At 34.7% G+C, this 21,991-nt stretch overlaps 1 protein-coding gene across 2 annotated transcripts in view; it reads left to right on the forward strand.

Moving 5' to 3' along the window:
- MYOM2 (myomesin 2) overlaps positions 1-21,991 on the forward strand; it is a 163,527-nt gene that overhangs the window by 29,472 nt on the left and 112,064 nt on the right. For both annotated transcript variants that reach the window (XM_001381469.3, XM_007476226.3), the window contains 3 exons: positions 12,084-12,172; positions 12,258-12,308; positions 14,158-14,322. In XM_001381469.3, coding sequence (XP_001381506.2) covers positions 12,084-12,172; positions 12,258-12,308; positions 14,158-14,322 — 305 coding nt within the window. The remainder of the gene's footprint in view (positions 1-12,083; positions 12,173-12,257; positions 12,309-14,157; positions 14,323-21,991) is intronic.

A 21,991-nucleotide genomic window follows, 5' to 3' on the forward strand; every position in this document is an offset into this window, starting at 1 on the left:
GAGCCCAAATATCAGGGCGTGTTGTCCTGTACCTTTAAATATGTTCTGCAGTAATTTTAATTGGTGCTAGTGGGTTCTCTGAACATCCTGGGTGTGAGGCCAGAGGAATGTACAATGGGCAGCTGTGTTATAGCACTATTCTGTGAACAAAAGATTTGAATAGTTTAAAAGGAGATAATGAGAACAAGATGTAAAAACACAATGGAGTCCAACTAGAGATAATTTGTTTAGTCCCCAGGAAGAGTCCTTTTGAAAAAAAATTAAATTCACAAAATATTTTTTCAGATTTCTTAGAACAAAAGCCTTTAACAGTTTTATTTTAAGAATTAAATTTCTCTTAAAATTTACTGTCATCAAAGTTTCAAGATTAAGAATAAAAAAATGCACAGCTCCACTATTTGTTTTTCTGGTATGTAGTAACTATCTGACACTAGTTATTCTGTGTATAGGATAAATGCTTGTACATATCTGTTTTTTGACTATCTTCTCCATTGAAATGTGAATTTTTTTAAGGCAAGGACTGTCTTTTGCCTCTTTTTATATCTTCATCACTTAGCAAAATGCCTGGCACATCGTAGACACAATAAATGTTTGTTTGACTGAATTAGTCCCCCTAAATTCTTTTTCTTTATCTGTGAAATGAGAATAATGATCCCTGTTTTGCTTATCTTAGGGGGTATTTGTTAGATTCAATTGATGAATAGATATATGAAAACAGGTGGAAAATGATAATATCCTAAATGCTTTTCAAACCATAATATCTTATAGAAATCTTAGCTCCTAGTTTTATTATATCTCTCTATCCTATTTCTCTCTCTCATACACATAGATCTATCCTCTTAACTACCTACCTATCTACCTCTCTCTCTCTCTCTCTCTCCATAAATACATATATACAAATAAAATTTCACTGTAAGTCATCTGAAAACTATTATAAAATAATTGGATTCCACTGGAGCTTATAATATATTTAAATAAATGTATTCATTAATTCTCAGTGTTACCTTTATGAGTGTCAAATATGAGAGAATCAGTTATATTTTGAGAATTTTCTTATTTCCAGAAGATAGGTTGAAGATGAAAAAGGAAGTTTTCCTAAATATATATTTTCAAGAAATCTCTATGACACTAGCATTTCTTTCAATTGATTCTTAACTTCAAGATTTCCCTCCCTCCACCTAATCCTTTATTTGTGTCCTCTAATGTGTCTGTCAAGTAAATTTTTGCTATCATGACATCAAATTTGCATATATGCCTTATCACTCTGCTAGAGTATATGCCCCTTGAGGGCATGAACAATATCTTATTCTAATACTATCTTTTTTTTTTTTAATAAAGACCCTTACGTTCCATCTTAGAATCAATACTGTGTATTGGTTCCAAGGCAGAAGAGTGGTAAGGGCTATATATAGGCAAAGGGTGTTAAGTGACTTGCCCAGAGTCACACAGCTGGGAAGTGTCTCAAGCCAAATTTGAACCTAGGACCTCCCATTACTAGGCCTGGCTCTCAATCCACTGAGATACCCAGATGTCCCCTAATATTGTCTTTCCCAAGCATCAAGAGCATGCCTTGGACACAATAGGAGCTTCATGTCTATCAAGTTGAACTCAAATTGCCAACATATGTTGCCAACATATATTATTTCTCTTGTTCCCTCCCCATTTCTCTTCCAACATGACAGTTTCCGCATTCTCCTACTGTCTTGCTACCTGCTTCTCCCTTTTTGGGTCTCATTCATTGCCCTTCCTAAATTCTCTTTTATAACCTGAGAATCAGCCAAACCTAGCTGGAAGCACTTTGTCCTCAGACAGATATAAACAAAAGAGTATCAGGTAACAGGGATCAGGTATATTTGAAAACAAAAACTAAAGTATAAATCTAGTGTCAGGATCCAAGTTCAAATCCAACTGTTCGTAAGTATAATCTGTGTAATCATGGTTCTCATTTTGTTCTTTGAGTCTCATTTTCTTCATAAGTAAAATGAGGGTGTTTGAATAAAATGATCTCCATATTTCCTTCTAATTCTGAACACCATGAGCCTATGGGCTATTAGGAAGATACTTGTTAAAGGTTTAAGGAAGCCAGCTAAGTATGTCTTCTGATTTCTTTCACACCTTCTTTTCAATATTGTGTGTGAGTTGCTGTCCAATAGTTATGGGACCAAATAGAGGTGGAGGGCAGAAGAGAAAAGACTTCTCACTGTGGTAAACTAAAAAGCGCGCCGTGTTCTTGTCTTTTGTATTTGTTGACCAGAGATTCCACTGTCCCATAAAATCTATTAACTTTGACTAAAGAAGGGGAATTAACAACTTAGTTTGAAAATATCTACTTCTTTTGAGGGATGGATGTGGGTGTGGAATAAACTCATTTTATATTTTAAAGAAAGTTTGTTTCTTGTGGAGAGTTACATGATTTGTATTTTTTTTCCTGAATTATGCACAAGAAAACACAATGTTTCTCTTTTTAAGAAAGCAGGATAAAGTACTTGACTTTTACAATATGCAACATGGTACAGTGAAAAGAGTACTGTATTTAGAATAAGAAAACCTGTCTTCAAATCCTGCTTCTGATTCTTACTACCAGTGTAACCTCAAACAAGTAACCCTTGCATCCTATTTCCTTGCCACATAAGAATTGACCATCATCATTTATAGTTAAAAGACTTAATAATACTTATATGGAACATAAATAATAAAACAAAATACATATTAAATTTATGAAATATTAAAATTTGGGGTCTCTATTTTGATTTTAAAAATAAAATAATATGATTTTTACACAATAATAAAAACTTTGTTCTTTTTACTTCTGAATTACATGAAATTGTGTGATGTCATATTATGGACAAAATATATATTCAGTTTTATGATAAACTTTAAAATACTATGTGCAAGAAACTTCCATCAGATATTAGATCTGATAGTTAAGCAGATAGTTATTTGAGGAAATATGAAAGGCTACTTGAAACTCTCCATAATAGCTCTGTGCTCTGTGTTCTTTCCTAAAAATTAATAACCATTTTGAAGCTTTGAGCAGATGAAATGATATTTTTTAGAAATAGAATCACTGTGAGTATCACTAGTTCCTAGGCTCTTTTCAGCTGTTCATACCAAACTGCTGAGCTATGGTTCATCTGATCTGTAGCCATTTTGTATGGCTAGGAATGTGCTGGCTCCCATTTGCCTGATGGTGAGGGAATTAATTTTTCCTTCTGATGCAAGTGTGACATTTATTCCTATGAATGTCCTTTGGCTGTGGTGGAAAAATTCTTGGAGTGCCGAAAAGGAAGCATAATCACATCAAGTTAATATTGCAACTGATACTATTTTATATGCTTCTCTGTTTTTTCTCTTGAGACTCATAGAATTATTTCTAATCATCAAAGAATTTTTATTTGTTCTCATGTTTTTATGAAGTCTTTAGGAGGAATAGTTTTGTGCTTTCCATTGATAACTTCCCATTCTACAATTATAGGTAGCTTCATGTCTATTACTTTGACTAATTGTCTTGCACTTCATGTTTAAACCTTAATATTAAAATTATGATTTTAGTCAAAATTTTAAATCTTCAGCATGGCATAATGTGACAGTTCAAAATCTGTAAACACTGAACCTTATTCTATCCATAAATCAATAACTTTTGCTTTTTTGCATGTTTCTTTATATGGCTTTCTTTAACAGAGGTATAATAATTAATATCAATTGCTCTTATGAAGGTGGTTATGGGGCTCACTACAACTCTGGGATTATAAATGAGCCTCAAACAAATCTGCACAAATACAGATGAAAGAAAATTATCTCAACTTTTTTTGAGTACCTTTTCAAATGTAGAGAAAACAGTTACTTACTCAGTAGATTGTAAATTCTCTCTTTTTTAAGAGCGAGGGGCAGAGACAAGGGCAGGGATATGGACTAGACCTATGATTTCATTGGTATGGTATGTGGATAGGAAAGAAACTCTCACAATTCAAGTTTGCTTCCTTCTTTACAACTCATAATTTTAGAGAGCTGCCTGATGCACCAAGAGGTGATGATCTCCTCAGGTTCACACATTCATTATGTGTTCGAGAAAGGACTTGAATCCAAGTATTATTGTGTCAAGGCCAATTCTATATCCTTTACCCTAAAGTAAGTACTAGACCAAAATTCGGAGGCCAAATTCTGGCTACATAAATAATGAACCCAAGTACACTCTTTTGTAGACTGGATTAGGAAAGAGAGGAGGAAGAGGAGAAATAGCTGTCAAAGAAAGCCTTCTGTGGGAGTGAACCTTTTCAGAGCGTACTAAGCAAAACTGTCAAGTAGGGAAATTCCTTTTTGACCTCTATTCCTCTCTACTTCTCTTTCCAGGGCCCTCTATCCTCTTTCAGATCTCTCTGTCCTTGGCTATCACTGAAGTACCCCATTAGGAATGTAGCAACAATCCATGTTCTGTGCCTATTCTTACCTGTACTTATCTCTACTCCCTCTCCTTTTTTTTTGAAAGGAAATAATTTTTTACTCAATACTGAGAGCAACAATAAAGTGTCCATTTCTTAATTTATCCCCCACTACAGAAGAGTCTTGTCAGATGAGTATAATTAACTGTTTAGTGGTAATAGACTGCTTTTGAAGATGGACCAATAGTTATAAATACCAGGGGTGATTCTGCTCTGCCCTGTATAAGTATTTCTGTTTCTTGGTGCTTCTCTCAGGTCAACCTTTTTAGCTTTCACCTGAAGGATTACCATTGCTTTTTCATAATTCTTTTTGGGCCCATACCAAACAGCTAGTTCCAGGTGCTTGAAGTATTCTCCAAGTTTTAGTGAATTTGATCTTGAGTATTATTTCTTCAAGATTTTGCTTCTTGCCCAGTGGAAGGAATGCTCATTGGGGACTAAAGCAAGCTAATTAGTGCTAATTTGTTAGCTAGCTAATATGTGATGGTTTGCTTAGGACATAATTCCTAAACCTTATTGAAATGAATGTGTTTCTTGATGGTAACTCTAAGAGTAGGAATTTGAGGCTACAAAGTTGGTAGTAGACAGAATATTATGCAGTTGGCCAAGGCTAATATAGGTCTGATCTGTTCCTTCTTCCTTAATCAATAAAAACCCCATTTATGAAGCACTTACCTGAGACAGGAATTGTGCTAGACTTTGGGGATGCAAAGACATAAATGAAACAGCTCCTGTATTCAAGAAACATATTCTGGTGAGGTGTACTGAAAGGGGAGATATGTATTTATCCAACTAAATATAAAATCTCTATTCACTTGGCACATATGCCACTGCCTTCTTAAACTCATTTTCTATATCCCTGGATAAAGAATAGTGATTTACAAATCTTCAAGCCTTAGAACTATTAAAGAGTAACATGTTTTCTTGAATATTTCAGGGAAAACTGATAAGAAAGTTCTTATTTTTTGTATTTTTATAACTTCTTTAGTGATCAAGAATCGGATGATACCAGAATTATGGGATTTAGAGCTTGGAGGATATAGTTTAACCCAACTCCTTAATTTTAAAGTTGAGGAAACTGAGGACCAGAGAGAGGAAGTGTCTTGCTCAGGATCTTAGAGATAGTCAATAGCATTCCTGGTTATCTTTTAGTTTTTGTTTGATGAGCCTAGAATTTATTTTACTTTAATTTTATACCCCTTTAAAGTCAAGGGGCACACAGAACAACTGTGAAACTATAGGCTGAAATTTGCTAGTTGTTTGAGATATAAATGACAATGGTAATAATAGCTTAATGTTATATAATTGATAATAGTTGACATGTCACTTCAAAGTTTGCAAATCCTTTACATTATGTTGTCTCAGTTCTTACCACACTGTGTGCAGTTATTTTTATTCCCATTTTTACAGATAAGGGCAGTGAGTCTGAGTTAGTTTCAGAGACTTTTCTAGAAACATATAGCTAGCCAGTGGTTGAGCTAACAGAATTTGAACTCAGGTCCTCCTGATTTGAGCTCTAGTATTCTGTTTACTATGACAAGCTAATTTTTAATACTTTATCCTTATAGAGTGCTATACTAGTTCTAGTAGCTGCTTCTGTTTCTATTTCTTTTTTTTTTACAATTTGATAAAATTTTTAATAATCTTTTTCTGACAGTTTTTGAAATCCATATTCTCTCCCTCTCTTCTCTTCTCCCAAAGGCAACATGATATAGGTTATACATGTTTTCTCATACAATGCCCATTTCTATGTTCTTGTGAAAGAAAGTATGTTTACTCATACAAGAAAAGCAAAAAAAAATCCATGAAGAAGATAAAGTGAAGAATGGTATGCTTCAATCTGTATTCAGACTCCATTAGTTCCTTTTTAAAAAAATTAGATAAGACAACTTAGAGTTGTCTTGTTTCCTTTCATTGCTGATAATAATTAAGTAATTCATGGTTGATCATTGTACATTATTGCTATTGTTTTCCATTCTCCTGGTTTTTCTTTTCCTTCCATTTCTGGAAGCTTTTAGGTAAAAAAACCTAATGCTTTATATACATTATTATCTCATGTGAGCTTCACAAAAATCCTGTGATGTATATAACAGAAGTATCACTACCCTACTTAATTGCTGAGGAACCTCATCAAGTTGATTTATTTATTTAAACAACCAGTGTCAAAGGTGAGATTTGAAACATTTTTTTTTTGTTCTAAGTACAGCATTCTATACAATGTCTCATACTACCTTTGAATGTAGGACTTGAAGTCCAAAGGAACTGAGTTCAAAACTTGCTTCAGATACTTACTAGCTCTATGGCCATCTGCAGGTTACTTAACTCCTCTCAGATTTATTTTCCTCTTTTGTCCAATGGGGTCAATAATTGCACCTACCTTAGAGAATTACTGTGAGGATTATATGAGATCATATTCTTTATGTGGAATTTGATCCTCCAGGGATTCATTGAAACACAATTATAGCATTATGGCCCACTTTTAGGTGATAAAATATCTGAGAATCCAAATCTTAATTTCTAAAAAGCATGGAAATGAGAAATTCCTTTTATAAACCACACAGCTTGACAGAGGTAGTGTACTGTAGCAGACAGAGTGGGAGATTTGAAGCCAGGAAGATTTGGGTTCAGGTTCTGTCCCTGATTCATACTGTCTTTATGACCCTGGGGAAGTCACTTATCCTCTTGGTACTAGGTAGCTCTCTAGGCACTTTAGGATTGTAAGTGCCAACCCACATTAATAAATGGAGGATAGATTGTCTTTTTTGACTCCTTTTGTATCACTAGTGCTTAGAATGGTGCCATAGAAGGTGTTTATTGATGTTTACTGATGGTGAGTCTCCTCACTGGGTGTTCTATTTCCCAATGAAACTGGAACTCTAGTCCCTACCCCTAGATTACAATTGGGATTGAGAATTGTTATTAATATACAAGGCATATTTTAAGCTCTTTTCCTTTGAGGCTCATTTGTTCTAGAGATGTCACTGTTTTGAGATTCTGGGGCTATAATCCACTGGCCATAGGGTTACTCTCCTTTTTCAATGAGTTCAATGTTTGACTCACTCTTCTTTGGCTCAACTTGGTGACTTCAATATAAATCATGGCTTCCCTTAGAAACCTGGTTTCTCATTTCATCAACTTCCTCAGTTACTATCAACTTCACCTTTAGTCCTCCTCAGCCATTCCCACCTCCAATCTCATCATTGCCCACCAGTGTTCCACCTTTATAATCCCAAACTCTGCCATTGTTCTGTTGAATCTTAACCTCCCATTCATCTTTCACTTTGTCTCACTACTCCTGAACCTATTGCTCACCAAAATTTTGTCAATCAATCCCTTTTCTAGATCCATAGTTTCTATTTATTCTTCATTTTTCTTTCTTTAAAATCTTGATATGAATTAACCAATTCAACTTCTAGTTGATAAATTCTATATCTCCACACTTCTATGAATACTATTCTTTCTTCACCTTTGGATTCCTACCTGTCCTTTAAAATTCAATTCATATATCACTTCCACTATGAAGTCTCCCCTGATCCCTACCTTCCCTCTTAGATGAACCAAAGTTTTGCAGCTTGCAATGTGCTTCCATGTAATAAAATTATCTGTGAATGTGTCTGTATGCCTGCTTAAGTTTTTAGACTCATCAGATATGGATCTTATGTTATTTAAACTTTGTATCTATCACCTAGCACAGAGTTCTGTTTCTGACATAATTGTGTAATAAATATTTATTGAATCAGAGTACCTAAAGCCAAATTTCACCTTTGTTACATGCCACCTATGTGATCTTGGGCAAATTATTTAATCTCTAGGCCTCAGTGTCCCCGCCTGTAAAATCAAAGAGTTGGACTAAATAATATCTGAGGTTCATTCTGGCTCTGAATCTATGAATATATTTATGATAAATGTATTCAGGGACCACTTCCACTTCAACTATCATGGAACCTCATTATTATCACATTGGAGAGTGAAGCTAACATCTGCATTGTAGTTTATTATGTCGTAATGAGAGAACTGGCATATCATTGGGTACCTGGGGACATGATTTTACCTGCAGTATAACTAAATTAGTGGCAAAGCAAGGTGCTTTCTAGTGGGGCTTGGCTGCAATTGTACTTTGTATTGCTGCCAGTTTTTCTTCAAAGGGAACAACCAGATGATGACCTTGATTTCAAAACCCCTATGCTTTAGGTTCTGGTTACCTGTCATACCGAATCTCTCCCCTGAGCTGTGGCAATTAAAGGAGACCAGATGGCTTTCAATGACACTTCAGATGTGCATTTAAACTTCATGAGAGTGAGACAGGGAATTTCTTATTAAAGGGCACAGGTCTCTGAGACTTTAATCCTCTTGTGATCTAAGATAATATGGGCTCCTAGGTAATGGAACAACTTCTTTTTTTACTACCATAAGAGTATCTTAACAATTTCCTCTGGGAGTATTGTATTTTGTAGGAGCCCACATAGTGTGGCAAATAAAAAAGAGCACTAGAATAGGCTTGGAATTCAAAGATCTAGGCTCAAATTGTGGCTTGATAGATATTGGCTAGATTAGATTGGTCAAATCACTTTACCACTCTGACCCTCTGTTTTCTCTTCGATAAAATGAGGGTCTTGGACTAGATGATTTTCTAAAGTTCTTTCAAGTTCTATAATAATGGTATTAGAAAATAAGGGCTAGAATACCCTCACATTTTCTAGTTGGAATTCTCTTGGCAATCTGTCAACTTGAAGACTTTCCCAAAGCCATAATGTATGGGTGATGGAAACTACTTTGACATAATTACTTAAATTTTTATGTGTAAATCATTCAGGATGATGGTGGGGAGATCATGGGATCTTTAAAACCTCAAAGATCAATTCAGATACCACCTATTTCTCCAAGAAGCCTCCCTCTATGCCAAAGGCATGTAATTACATTCACTCATAGAGCTTTTAAAATTTGTTTTCTGCCTCTCTAAAGCAGTTGTGTCAAATTTGGATAGAAGTAGGGGTCACTAATCCATACATTAGGATCTCTGTGGACTGCATATCAACTCAGTTTTAAGATGCAATATCATTTGTGTTTACCATATTATTTTTTTGTTAAATACTTTCCACTTATATTTTAATCTGATTTGGGTCACAGCCAGAACTGTTGTGGACTGCATACTGTGTATACTACATAAGCCATCTTTGCTTTAAAGGAGTTATCTTATAATGTGTATGATAATTATATTTGCTGATATTATCCTCCTCCTAGCCAGGGAATTCCATGAAGGCAAAGACCATTGATTAATCAAAAAACATTTATTAAGTGTGTACTATATATCAAGCACTTTGCTAGATTTGGGAATTACAAAGACAAAAATTGAAAGAGTCTCTGTCCTTAAGGAGCTTGTGGTTTTATCTAAAAATTATACTTCGTCTAGCATCTGCCATGTTGTTCTGCTCATAGGCAGTTAGTAGATGTTTATTTAAATGTATTAATGAATGCATAGGGCTATATCTTTGAAACAAAAAATGTCTATCAACAATGAAACTAAACCCTTACAGAATGCAAGACATGCTTGAGTTTGCAATAAGTCTAAGAGTTCCAGAAGACATCCTGTGTGGGTGGATGTTCCAATCCAGGAAATGAGGTTGCCAGAGAGGTAAAACTGAATTAAATTCTTCCATCCCTTATCAGAAGGGTATCTTACAGGGGCAGGAAACTAGAGTCCTCACAGACAGTACTTTAAGTCCTTTGGGATTTTGGTGATTCTACAGCTGCTCCTTTCCATCAAAAACTGGAAATATCTATCAGTGTTTATTCTCAGGAACACTCCAATATTTTTAGCAGTAAACTCTATCATGGAGCCTCAAGGTTATTTTCTCATCTTGCTATTTGTAACTAGTTGTACCTTAATTTGTCTTCTGCTCTAAAATTTTATTTACTTCTGCTCTTTGAGCTACTTGATTTGGGGAGTTTTTAAAGACCATCTGCCAATTAACAAGCATTAAATATGGCTGATATATCAGGCACTTTGCTAGATACTAGGAACGCACAGGCAAAAGTTAAATCATCCTCACCCTCAAAGAACACCATACACGACATTACAAGACAAATCCTTTAGAGAGTTACAAAGTAAGATGTTATTTGAGATCCGTAAGGGGGACGTAATTAGAAACCATAGGCAGTAAGGAAGGGGTCTATTGGCAGTTGGAGACTTGCACATATAGCAATATATACAAAATACAATCAAATCAAATACAAAATAATTTTTGGTAGAGACACTAGCATCTGTCAGGTTCAGCAAGGACTTCATGTAGAGGGTAGTTCTTAAGATGCTATAGTAAGGTATGCACTCTATCCTTTTTTTTTTTTTTTGCTAACACTGACCACTGAAAGCTATGCACTGGTGATCAAAGGACGTTTCATAAACTATAAAATCTCTAAACAATTAAAAAAGACAAGAAAGTTACCATGCACAGTACAATACACATGCAAATATGGTTATTTATATGGTTTTATATATACCACAATGAGTCACCATCCCATTTTAGTATGTTTTGACACCAACTATAAGTCAACTGTATACGATGCCAAGTTTTTATGTGCTCAATTATACTATGGGTCTAATAGCACATACTTATTGGTGATAGTTTCCCAGCTTTTTCTAGTCAGTACAAATCCTTTCTCCAACATCAGAAATGAATGTGTTTTTATCAGTGGAAATGAAATTAATGAAGAGATATCAGCATGAAACATGGAAACTTTTCATCTGACTTTCAGCTAAAACTTGCTTTATATGTTGTCTTCCTCCACTAGAATGTTAGCTTCTTCTGTTGGAGTCAGAATGCATATCCAAGCATGTGATTTTTCACTTTAGCTTATTTGGGTTTTTATGTTTGGGTTTGGGTTTTATATAAATATTTTTTTATAAAAATGAATAATATGGAAAAATGTTTTACATCATAATATCTGTATAACTCAGAAAAAAAGAATGTTAGCTTCTTGAAAGCAGGGATGATCTGCAATTTGCTCTCTGTATAATCGGATCTTGCAAATAGTAAGGACTTAATAAATATTTTGTCTCATTTTGTGAATAGTCAAAAAATAACAACTGGTTTTGGAGTCAGGAAGACCTGAATTTAAATTTTTCCTCAGTTTGTAGGATCCCGGGCAACTCATTTAACAGTAAACAATCAAGATATTAAATGCTTGCTCTGTGTCATACACTGTGCTAAGTGTTGGAGATACAAAGAAAGACAAGAGTTCACATTCTAAAATTGGAGATAACCATTCATTTAATTTTCACTCATGTATAGATGGCCTACAGTCTGAGTGGGATAAGCAGAAGATAATTTGGATTTTTCTTTTGGAAGAAAGAAAGATATGTCATTATCTTTCTTTGTCACAAATAAAACCATACTGGTCAAGGTCAAAGGGTGGTCCATGTTTATAATTAATTCTGTGAGTTTCTTTGTTGTATGAAATATATACCTGAATATTTTTTCACCTAAATTCACCATTCATTAATCAGTGTAAAAGACTTACATTATAAATTCCACTCTCCAGGAACATTTGGTTCATCACTTTGATCCATTTAGAATTAGGTGAAGGGACTATGATCCATTTTAACAGTTGTTTTTATTGTGATTCTTTTCTCTTTAATTTTTTCAGAGCAGATTTTGATGACACTGCAACTTATTCAGCTGTGGCAACCAATGTCCATGGGCAAGTCTCCACCAATGCTGCTGTGGTTGTGAGGAGTAAGTATTAAAATGAGAGGAAACATGAATTATTACTCCCTCTTTCCTATTTGCTTTTGCCAATTGCCAATCAATTGTTTTGCAGGGTTCCGAGGAGAAGAAGAACCATACCATTCTGTGGGACTTCCCATTGGGTGTAAGTGTTTTGCTTTTTGCTTTTTTTAAGGGGGTTAGATGCTATATAGAAACCATTATTTCTCATCAATAATTTATCTGATCAAGTAGCAAGTATATTTCCAAAGTCTTTCAAAGATAGTTTTGATGCAGTCCAAGATTCAGGAAGTTTCTTATTTCCCAACCCTGTAAAAAGACAGGATTAAATTATTCTTAAAATTTTGAACTGAAAAAAGTTCTGTAGACAAAAGGATTGATGTAAATGTATTTAAATAAAAAAACATTCTATTCAATGGATTTGATAGGGCAGGCCAATACTGTTACAAACAAATTAAAAAAAATTTATGAGGTACTTACATGCCAAACCATGTGCTAAGTACCGGGGATGGAAATACAAAAAACAAGATATCTGTTCTCTAAAAGTTTACATTCAGATAGGGGAAGGCATAGATAGAAGAATAGACATGGACATGACCAGATGGTTTTTTTTTTGTTTTGTTTATAATTATGGTGCTACTCAAAGTGTAGGGCAGCTTATTAATGAATTCTTTGTATTGTATTAGCCTATTGGAGTTAAGAAAGTGGGTTGCTCCAAACCTGTTCTTAGCAAAGTTCCATGAATAACTTCCTCCATGTTGGTTGATGAAATCTGAGCAACCTCTTTATGACCAACCCATTATTTTTGTGAACTATGAAGGTTACCTGTAAACTAGTGGGAAAGTATCTAAAGATCAGGACTGGCACAAGTGAAGAAAGTGAGAGATATCCTATAATCTATGTACAGCTTAGCTTCTACCTGAAAATGGTTATATTTGCTTACAATGGTTTTTGTGATTTTACCCTAATTTCACAGTTAGAATACTGCAAATCAAGAGCCTTTATGTGACAAACCTGAAATAAGAAGTCTTGAGCTTCACAGAATACATTATTACCAATTCCACTGACACCAAAAGAAGTTTAGTAAGAATTATCCACTAGAACTACCATATATGCTTTATACATTGTCAATTCTAAATCATATTGAGATGAACTGTGAATGACCTGGAATAGCAGTTAGTGAACTGGACTCAGTATCAGGGAGAACTGAGTTTAAGTCCTGCCTCAGACAGTTATTGTTGTATGGCTCTGGCAACTCAATCTTTCTGTGCCAAAGATTTTTCATCAATAAAATGGTAGGGTTGGACTAAATGACCTTTATGGTCTATGATCTTATATAATATAATATTATATATGTATGATGTTATAAACTCATGATCCTATACTCTTTTATATCTTGCTTTAAGCTCTTAGGTTGCCAACTCAGGAATTTTCTGACATTCATATAGCCATTTTTTAAAACTTTTCAAGTGCTTAAAATACATATGGAAATGTGTGTGAGTAAATGTTTGAATGAGTTTTGGAGTATCCCCTTGACTATATTCCTAGTTCAAATAAAATTAATTGATTGGGGGATTATCTTAATTGTGGGGATTATTGAGGGTCCTTAGAATTATCTATTTTCCAAATACTGAAAACCAAGTCCCAGAGATATTAAATGATTTGCCCAAGGTCATTTAACTAGATTGTGGCAGAATCAAATCTCGACTCCCAATAGGGTTGATTTTTCATGAATTATACCAAATAGCCTCTCTTACACTCCTTTCCTCAGCTTCCATCCTTTAGCACTGGTTCTTGAAAGATATTTGCATATTTTCTGATTCTTTAGAAGTAGCGTTTAAAAATATTCTTGTAGAAGTCTTAGATAACGCTTTTATGGAATAAATAGCACTGAAATGTGGTATTCTAAGCTCTATAGCTTACTTTTTTTTGCTTTAAAAATCTTCCTGAACTGCTTGTCATTCTTAAAAATGCTTGTTACTTGTTTTTTCCAGTGCCTTTGTCATCTATAATTCCTTACACCCATTTTGATGTTCAGTTTCTGGAGAAGTTTGGGGTCACCTTTAAAAGAGAAGGTGAAACTGTTACTCTCAAGTGCTCTCTTGTGGTTACTCCTGACCTGAAAAGACTCCAACCTCGAGTTGAATGGTACAGAGATAGTAAGTATCTTTAATTCTGTCCTGAAATCTGTGATTTTATTAGTGTGGGCATCTCTTCTAACACTTTCTGGTGGACAGCTATATGGTGACATCTCTGGCTTTGGCTAGGCTGTCTCTTTTATAGCCCATCCCTGGATCTATTCTCAATACTTTTCCAATTTGATAGGACCACCCAATTTTGTACTTGTCTGTCCTAGCTTTTGACAACTTGGGGTCACCTCTACTTTATAATGAGGCATAATAGGAGGCCTTTAATTAATAAGTATATATTTTTTAAAAGGTGAGGCTGTGAATCTAGAGCAAGGAAATTATTTGAGCAATTTCTCATTTACCTCTAATTTCTATGCATGCAAATGGAAAGTGATTCTTTTTTATTGATTTTTGCAGCACTTTTACTACAACCTCATTTTCAGATAAATATTCAACCACACCATTAGCTGAAGGAAGCCAAAGAAAGCTATGTTGAGTGACTAGATAGAATCTGGCAGCAATGTAATTGACCTTGAGAGTTATCCAAAGGAATTGTTGACAGGTTAACTTTGGGGACTCTGAATTTAGATGGGTTCCCAGAAAGGAATTTCTATTGCTACTTAAGAAGAATATCTACCTGACAGCAGCCTTGAGCCAAAGAGGTGTCAATTGTACTGTTGTTCTTTTTGGCGTAGTAGTAGAAAAAATGTCCTTTGCTTGCAGATTTTTGAAGATCAAGACCAATCTGCCTCACTACTGGTTTTTTTCCTTGACAGCACAAATTTCAGTAGGAGGAAGGATTTTTTTTCAGGGAAGTGGAACAGCATGAAGAAAGGGGAGAAGTGCAAGTGTTTAGGTTATCCGTACTAGATGGGATTTATTGCTAGGTTAGTCATAAATGTGAAAATAATTTTATATTAATTATATATGGTTCTTTGTGTGAAGGAAAATCTTTCTGGATCTCTTGTATAATTTGATAGGGATTGGGGGAGTAGAGGAAATGCATAATTTACTGAAATGGAATTGGGAATGAGAGAAGTCCTTATAATACCTAAAATAATACTAATATCAAAATTTTACTATTATTTAGTGAGTGCCTAGATTTCAGATTCCAAGGAAATTTCATCAACCTTGATCAATTTGAGTAGAATATATTTATGGGAAAATTTATTGGAGTTTAACCTTCCATTTTCAATTATATCCTTTTGATAGTTGAATGTGATTTGGCCATAAAAGCTGCCCAATATAACTGGTCAAAATCTTTTAGATTTAGCTATTTAAATGCAGAACTATAAGGACAATTGTCTACAGCTTGTTCCTAGTTATTAAAATGCAAGAGGATATTTTTGCTATTTTAAAATTAATAAGCTGCAAGCCACTTGATGGAAAGTAAGCCCCAGAGGCAATGTCAGTCAATTGAGTGAAATCCTTTAAAAAAAGTATAGAGAAATGGACTATGCAAATTGGAAATCTGATATTAAAGACAATTTAAAATGGATCAACTCTCTAAGGCTATCATATGAAAGCAGTCACATAAAGAAAAAAATCCTAAGAAACTTAATATTTATAATTAAACCACTTTTATTTGGGTTGACTCAAAGTCACATTGTATATTATTTCTGATGGCTACTGATGTTGTAATGCTGAAGTCATTTTAGTCCACAGATTGAGGCCTGAATTCATGATTCTGGCTCCTTTAAAAAGTCAAGGCCAATAATGTACTATGAACGGATTCTATTTTAGTGTTAACATTGGCTGCAAATTATAATAATGAAAAACTAACTTTTTTCTTTAGTAAAAATGAGGAACTTCCCATAAGCAGAAAAATAATGGGAATTTTTTTTTTTGGATTGACAATCATCCTAGAGATAGGAATCATTTGAAAATAATTTAAAATATCCATTTCCTCATGTTCATAAGTGATGACCTTCCAATTCACTTTTTCTTGTTCCTTATCTTTAGCAGGTATTAAAATACATTGATACTGAACTAAATAGAGAGGTCCACTGTCTATATACATGGGGAAATTTTATACCAATAGATTGTAATCTATATATGTATATGGTCTATATATGGAATATATGAGAGTGTGTATGGAGGAATAAAAATCTGGCATGAGGACTTGCTAAGACATTTTCAGGACTGCTCATCTACCTTTAGCATCTACTTTTCTTTTATCCAACTCATCTGTTGCTCCAAGAAGCTGTAGCATGCACAGTGGCCACATCCCAGTAAAACAATTTTGGCAGATGGGTCATACCAAGTAGAGAGTAACTAATAAGCCTCAAACCTGTCTGTGAATTAGGTGCGATGTCTAACTGAAATATTTGAAGACAGAATGGATAGATGAGAACAATTTGTTCCAATGGCCATGAAGGTGGTTGAAGTAAATGCTATGGAGCACTGAGAGCTTTGTCAGATATCAGAGACTCCAAGGTCGTCTGTTGGAACCCAGGCTAGGCATCTTGACTTTTGTCTTTCCCTTGGATTTTGATGACTTGGAAGAGTGAAGCTGACAACTTTGTGCACCTGTCTCAGTTAAATCTAATTCAAGTACAAGTCAAAGCATCACTCTTATGTCATTGGTCTTCTTTGAAAAATGAAGGGTGAACATTATATAAATATATGTGCAGCTAGATGGTGTAGTAGATAGAGAAGTGGGCTTGGAATCAAGAAAACCTATCTTCATGAGTTCAAATCTGGCCTCAGACACTTAAGTACTTGGCTATATGACACTGGGTAAGCCACTTAACCTTGTTTATCTTAGTTGCTTTATCTGTGAAATGAACTGAAGAAGGAAATGGCAAACAACTCCAGTATCTTTGCCAAGAAAACTTCAAATAGGATCAAGAAGAGTCAGGCATGACTGACAGGATTGAACAATAACAACAGACAATAGTGAGCTAGAAGGCATTTATAAAAATGAGATATTGTCTGATAAATATCAAGCACTTAAGGGGAAGTTAGGTAAGTGAAGAACTTTTATAAATACTAAAGTGTTTTTAAACACCACCTCAGGGATTACTCTCTCAATGACCATTTTTACTAGCAGCCTGGTTTTCTGGGAAGGCAAAGGTTGCAATGACTCTTCTCAGGATTCTAAGGGTGATCCTGAGGGGCTGGGGATATTTTTCTAGTTCTTTAGAATTACAAATCCCTATCTGATCTTTTACCCACTGAGTAACAATTATCCTGACTTAATTATCTTTTAGGAAAGGATATTTTCTAAGGTGGCATATTAAGAAGTTTGATGAAAACATCCTCCTCCCAAAATGGTGGCATATTCTCCCACAACTAGAGTCCAGGAGCTCAAGCTCAAGGATTTCATGTAGGTCAGAGAATTAATCATAGCTTCTATGAAGAGAAGTCCTTATCTTCCTTTGCAAGGACTTAGGAAGTTCCCTGAAGTATAACTTTTTTTTCTGAGCTCTGAGGGTTGGTACCTCTGTAGAGTCCAAAGCTACAATTCCCTCTGCCCTGAAGTAGTCATGCTTTCTGAAAAGCTCCCTTTCCTGTGTGTTTCTAGTTTGACTTCTTTCAGCTCTTGGCTGAAAGTGTTTGTTATTGATCCAGACTCTTGTGTAACATGGTTAATATATGGGGAATGACACTGCCTCTGGTCTTGTTCCTCTACTTCCCTTTGTTACCCTTTGATTCAGGTACAAAACTGTCAACTCAACAAATCTCTGAGAAACTCTTGGCTCTGCTGGATTCCCTTCTTTGCTATGTAGGTCTACAGCTATCTACTTCTTTCAGCCACTACTAATACATTTACAAGATAGCATATTCTGATTTCATCCAATAGTTTAAAGCTCTTCTCTCAAACAGATTAAGGATTTGTTTGTCCCTAGTTACACCTTTGTTTGATTTTGTAACACCAAGAAGCATTTTTGCCATGTAAATATATTAGGGGATACAGTTCTTTGGATATACAGTTTGTACTGGCAGTTATTTTCCTGAGAGTCATGGGAGCTGGATGATTCTGGTCCACACTTTAAATGAATCATGTAAATCTTTGTAGCTATGGTTATATGGAAATAGGCAATTAACCTGGAGAATCTCAAAGTTGCTAAGGTCACAGGATTATAGATGTGGAGTTAGAAGGAACTTTAAAGGTCAGCTAGAAAAAAAAAACCCTTCATTTTATTGATGCAGAAATTGAAGCTTAGAGAGATTAAGTGATTTGGCCTAGATCATATATTGGTGTCAAAGTCACGTTTTGAACCTAGGACCTCTGGCTCCAAGTCTAGGTGTCAGTTTTCTGAACCACTCTGTTTCCTATAACATTTGTTCCTTTATTAGATTGTAAACCTCCATAGAACTGATATTAAGGAATTTTCTTTCTTTGTGTCTTTTTTCAGTATCTAATATTATTCTCTGAAAGGAAAAATAAATCAATTAAATAATTTCTCAAATGTCCATGTAACTTATACACAAAAAATGAAGGATGAATCTAATATTGCTTTATGGTTGAATTAATGAGTCATACATTTGTCTTTCTCTCCAAATTATCATTGTTTTCAAAGGCTAGAAGAGTTTGATCCAAGAGGGACAATAGAACTCCCCTCCCTCCCTCCCTCCCTCCCTCCCTCCCTCCCTTCTTTCCTTCCTTCCTTCCTTCCTTCCTTCCTTCCTTCCTTCCTTCCTTCCTTCCTTCCTTCCTTCCTTCCTTCCTTCCTTCCTTCCTTCCTTCCTTCCTTCCTTCCTTCCTTCCTTCCTTCCTTCCTTCCTTCCTTCCTTCCTTCCTTCCTTCCTTCCCTTCTGTATTAGAATGGATATTCAATATCAGTTATAAGGCAGAAGAGTGGTAAGCACTAGGCAAATTCAATTTGAATCCAGGACCTCCCATCTCCAGGCCTAACTCTCTCTCCACTGAGTCATCTAGCTGCCCCCTCTATTTTATTTCTAATGAAGGAAATTTGTCAGAGGTATAGCATACACATGTGTATATATATATATATATATACACACACACACACATATATATGTTGTGTGAGGAATTTATTTAAATATAATTTATTTATTTTCCACCATAGCTATTAGGGTCATAGATTTGGAAGAGACCTAAGAGCCCATCTAGTCTAATGCTCTTATTTTACAGATGAGGAAACTGAGGTTTAGAGAGGTTATGTTGTTTTCCCAAAGCTAAACACTTTCATTTCAGCTTATAGAAGTGGTGGTATTTTCAGTAGAAGGAGATACTTTATTGCTCCCTCTGGGCCCATGCTTTTTAATTATTTATCTGATATCAAGCAGAACATTTCTTAGTAGAGTCTTGAGTTCTGTAAGTAAAGGGGTATGTGTAGTAGAATATATTATGATCACCAACGTTGCAACTCTTGGAAGTACTACCAGCAGCATCAGGATCAGGTGTAATTAATAGAAACTACCTCTCTCCTACAAATCCTATTTTGGTGTTGGTATGAATTATATTAGGGTTATGAGACAGGCTACCATGATATATTGAGTGCTGGAACTGTAGTCAAGAAGACTTGCAGTCAAATTTTACTGTAGAAAATTCCTAATTATGTAACCCTGGGCAAGATATTTAACTTCTCTGAGACTTGATTTCTTAATTTAAAAATAAAGACTTGCCATACAGAATTATTGTGAGGATGAAATGAGATAATATATGTAGAGTGCTTTGTGTACCCAACATTTTATATAAACATGCTTATTATTGTTATAATAATAATAATTTCAGTTTAGGATTCTGGCTATCAAAATTATAATCTCTATATTAGTACTTTAGTACTAATCTGTATTTTAAAAAATGATGCACTCATCACATCTTAAAGTCAGAGTAGACATCGAGATCATTGAGTCCAAATCTTACTTTTTATACTCAGGAAATAGATACCTTGAGATAAAATGATTTGCCCCAGATTATATTGTAAATAGCAAAGTCAGGAATTGAACTCAGATTTTCTAACTCCAAAGCTAGTAACATCTCTTATAAAAGATGTTGTCTCTCCCCAAAATTAATTCAATACTATATAATTAAGCAAATATTTATTATTAATAATAAATGACATCATAATTGCAAGGCAATTAACATAGTGTCTGGAACACAATACATGGTATATAAATGTTTAGATATTATTATTGTTGTTATTATCAGCTACTATGGACAAGGTTCTGTGCTTGGGGATAAAATTGATAAAGGAATTACAAAAATGAATGATTCTTGCCCTCAACTTCTGATTAATTTAGAAATTTTATATATATTTATATATATAATCTCACATATGTATGATTTCTATGTAAGCATATATATAACATATATGTGAGATAAGCATGTATAAATATATTATATATGATGCTGCAAGACAATAAAGGGGGGGAAGCTTGGTGGCTCAGGGGATACAACACTAAATAACCTGGTCAGGAAAACCTGAGTTCATTTGTAGCCTCAGACACTTACTAGCTGTGTGACCCTAGGCAAGTCACTTAATCTCTGTTTGCCTTATTCGATGGAGAAGGACTTGTAAACCATTTCAGTATCTTTGCCAAAAATACCTCATGGACAGTATTAGGGTGCTATGGTCCACTGGGTCAAGAAGAGCTGGACATGACTGAACAACTGAATAACACAAAACAATGTGTAATTCAATGGACATCAGTGGTGTGGACATGAAGAGCTATGAATTCACAGGCGGGATACATTGCTATGTTGGGTAGGGGTCAAGAAAGGTTTCATGGAAAATGGAAATGCCTTGGTTGGAGAGGAGTGACAATATTCCAAACCAGGCATATAAATGTCATCCATCCGCTAAGGTTCAAAGGCGGTCATGCTAAGGATATACTTGGATTATTTAGTCTGACAAAATCTTAGGTGTTTTCAAAGATGAAAAATGGAAACAAAGTCAGCAAAGAAGTTTGGGAGGGCATTGAATCCTGTATTGCAAATATATGAATATTTTCAAGCAGTCTTTTATCCTGCAAGAGATGTTGAAAAAAATCAAGTCATTCTAGATCTATGAAAATCCCATTAAATACTATGGGTTGAAAAATAATAATAATACATATACTAGTTCTGCTATATTTAACAGACAATAAAGGACACAGTCCAAGTTCTCAAAGAACATATGTATTCTTTGGTACATGTGTGTATGTGTGTGTATATATATATTTGAGTGTTCAATCCTGTGTATGTGTTTAAACAACAATGAAATCTGGAAATATGATTTTTTGGGTTCTTTTTTCATTTTACCTTTTTGGATTCCCACTATATCTTGGCAGCTCATCTGTAACTTCTAGTTTTAAAGAATTGATTGAGGACCCAAGAGGTTATGCGATTTACTCATGCCACTCAGCTAATGGAGGTCAAAAGAAGGATTTTTAACCTACATCTCCCTGGTTCTCAAGCTTGTACTCAATCTCCCATGCCATGTTGCCTCTTATGGTTCAGTATATTATACTATAACTATTAGGGGCACACTAAAATAATTCTTGGAATCTTTTCTTCGGGTTGATATTAATTCTATGTATTAGCTTTTGCATATGAAAATGCAGATTTTTCTTTCAATTATTTGATATTGTTGTCTTACTTCATTCATTTATGTAATCATGCAATTATTCCCTAAACAATGCTTTAGCATGTCAGTTCTACTTATAAATGATGCTGTATAACCTTTTGAATTTCCTTCCCATGGTGTGTTCCTTTAACCTGGCAATTATTCTATTGGATGTATAGATA

The sequence above is a fragment of the Monodelphis domestica genome, chromosome 1 (assembly GCF_027887165.1).
Source record: "Monodelphis domestica isolate mMonDom1 chromosome 1, mMonDom1.pri, whole genome shotgun sequence".
Taxonomy (NCBI): domain Eukaryota; kingdom Metazoa; phylum Chordata; class Mammalia; order Didelphimorphia; family Didelphidae; genus Monodelphis; species Monodelphis domestica.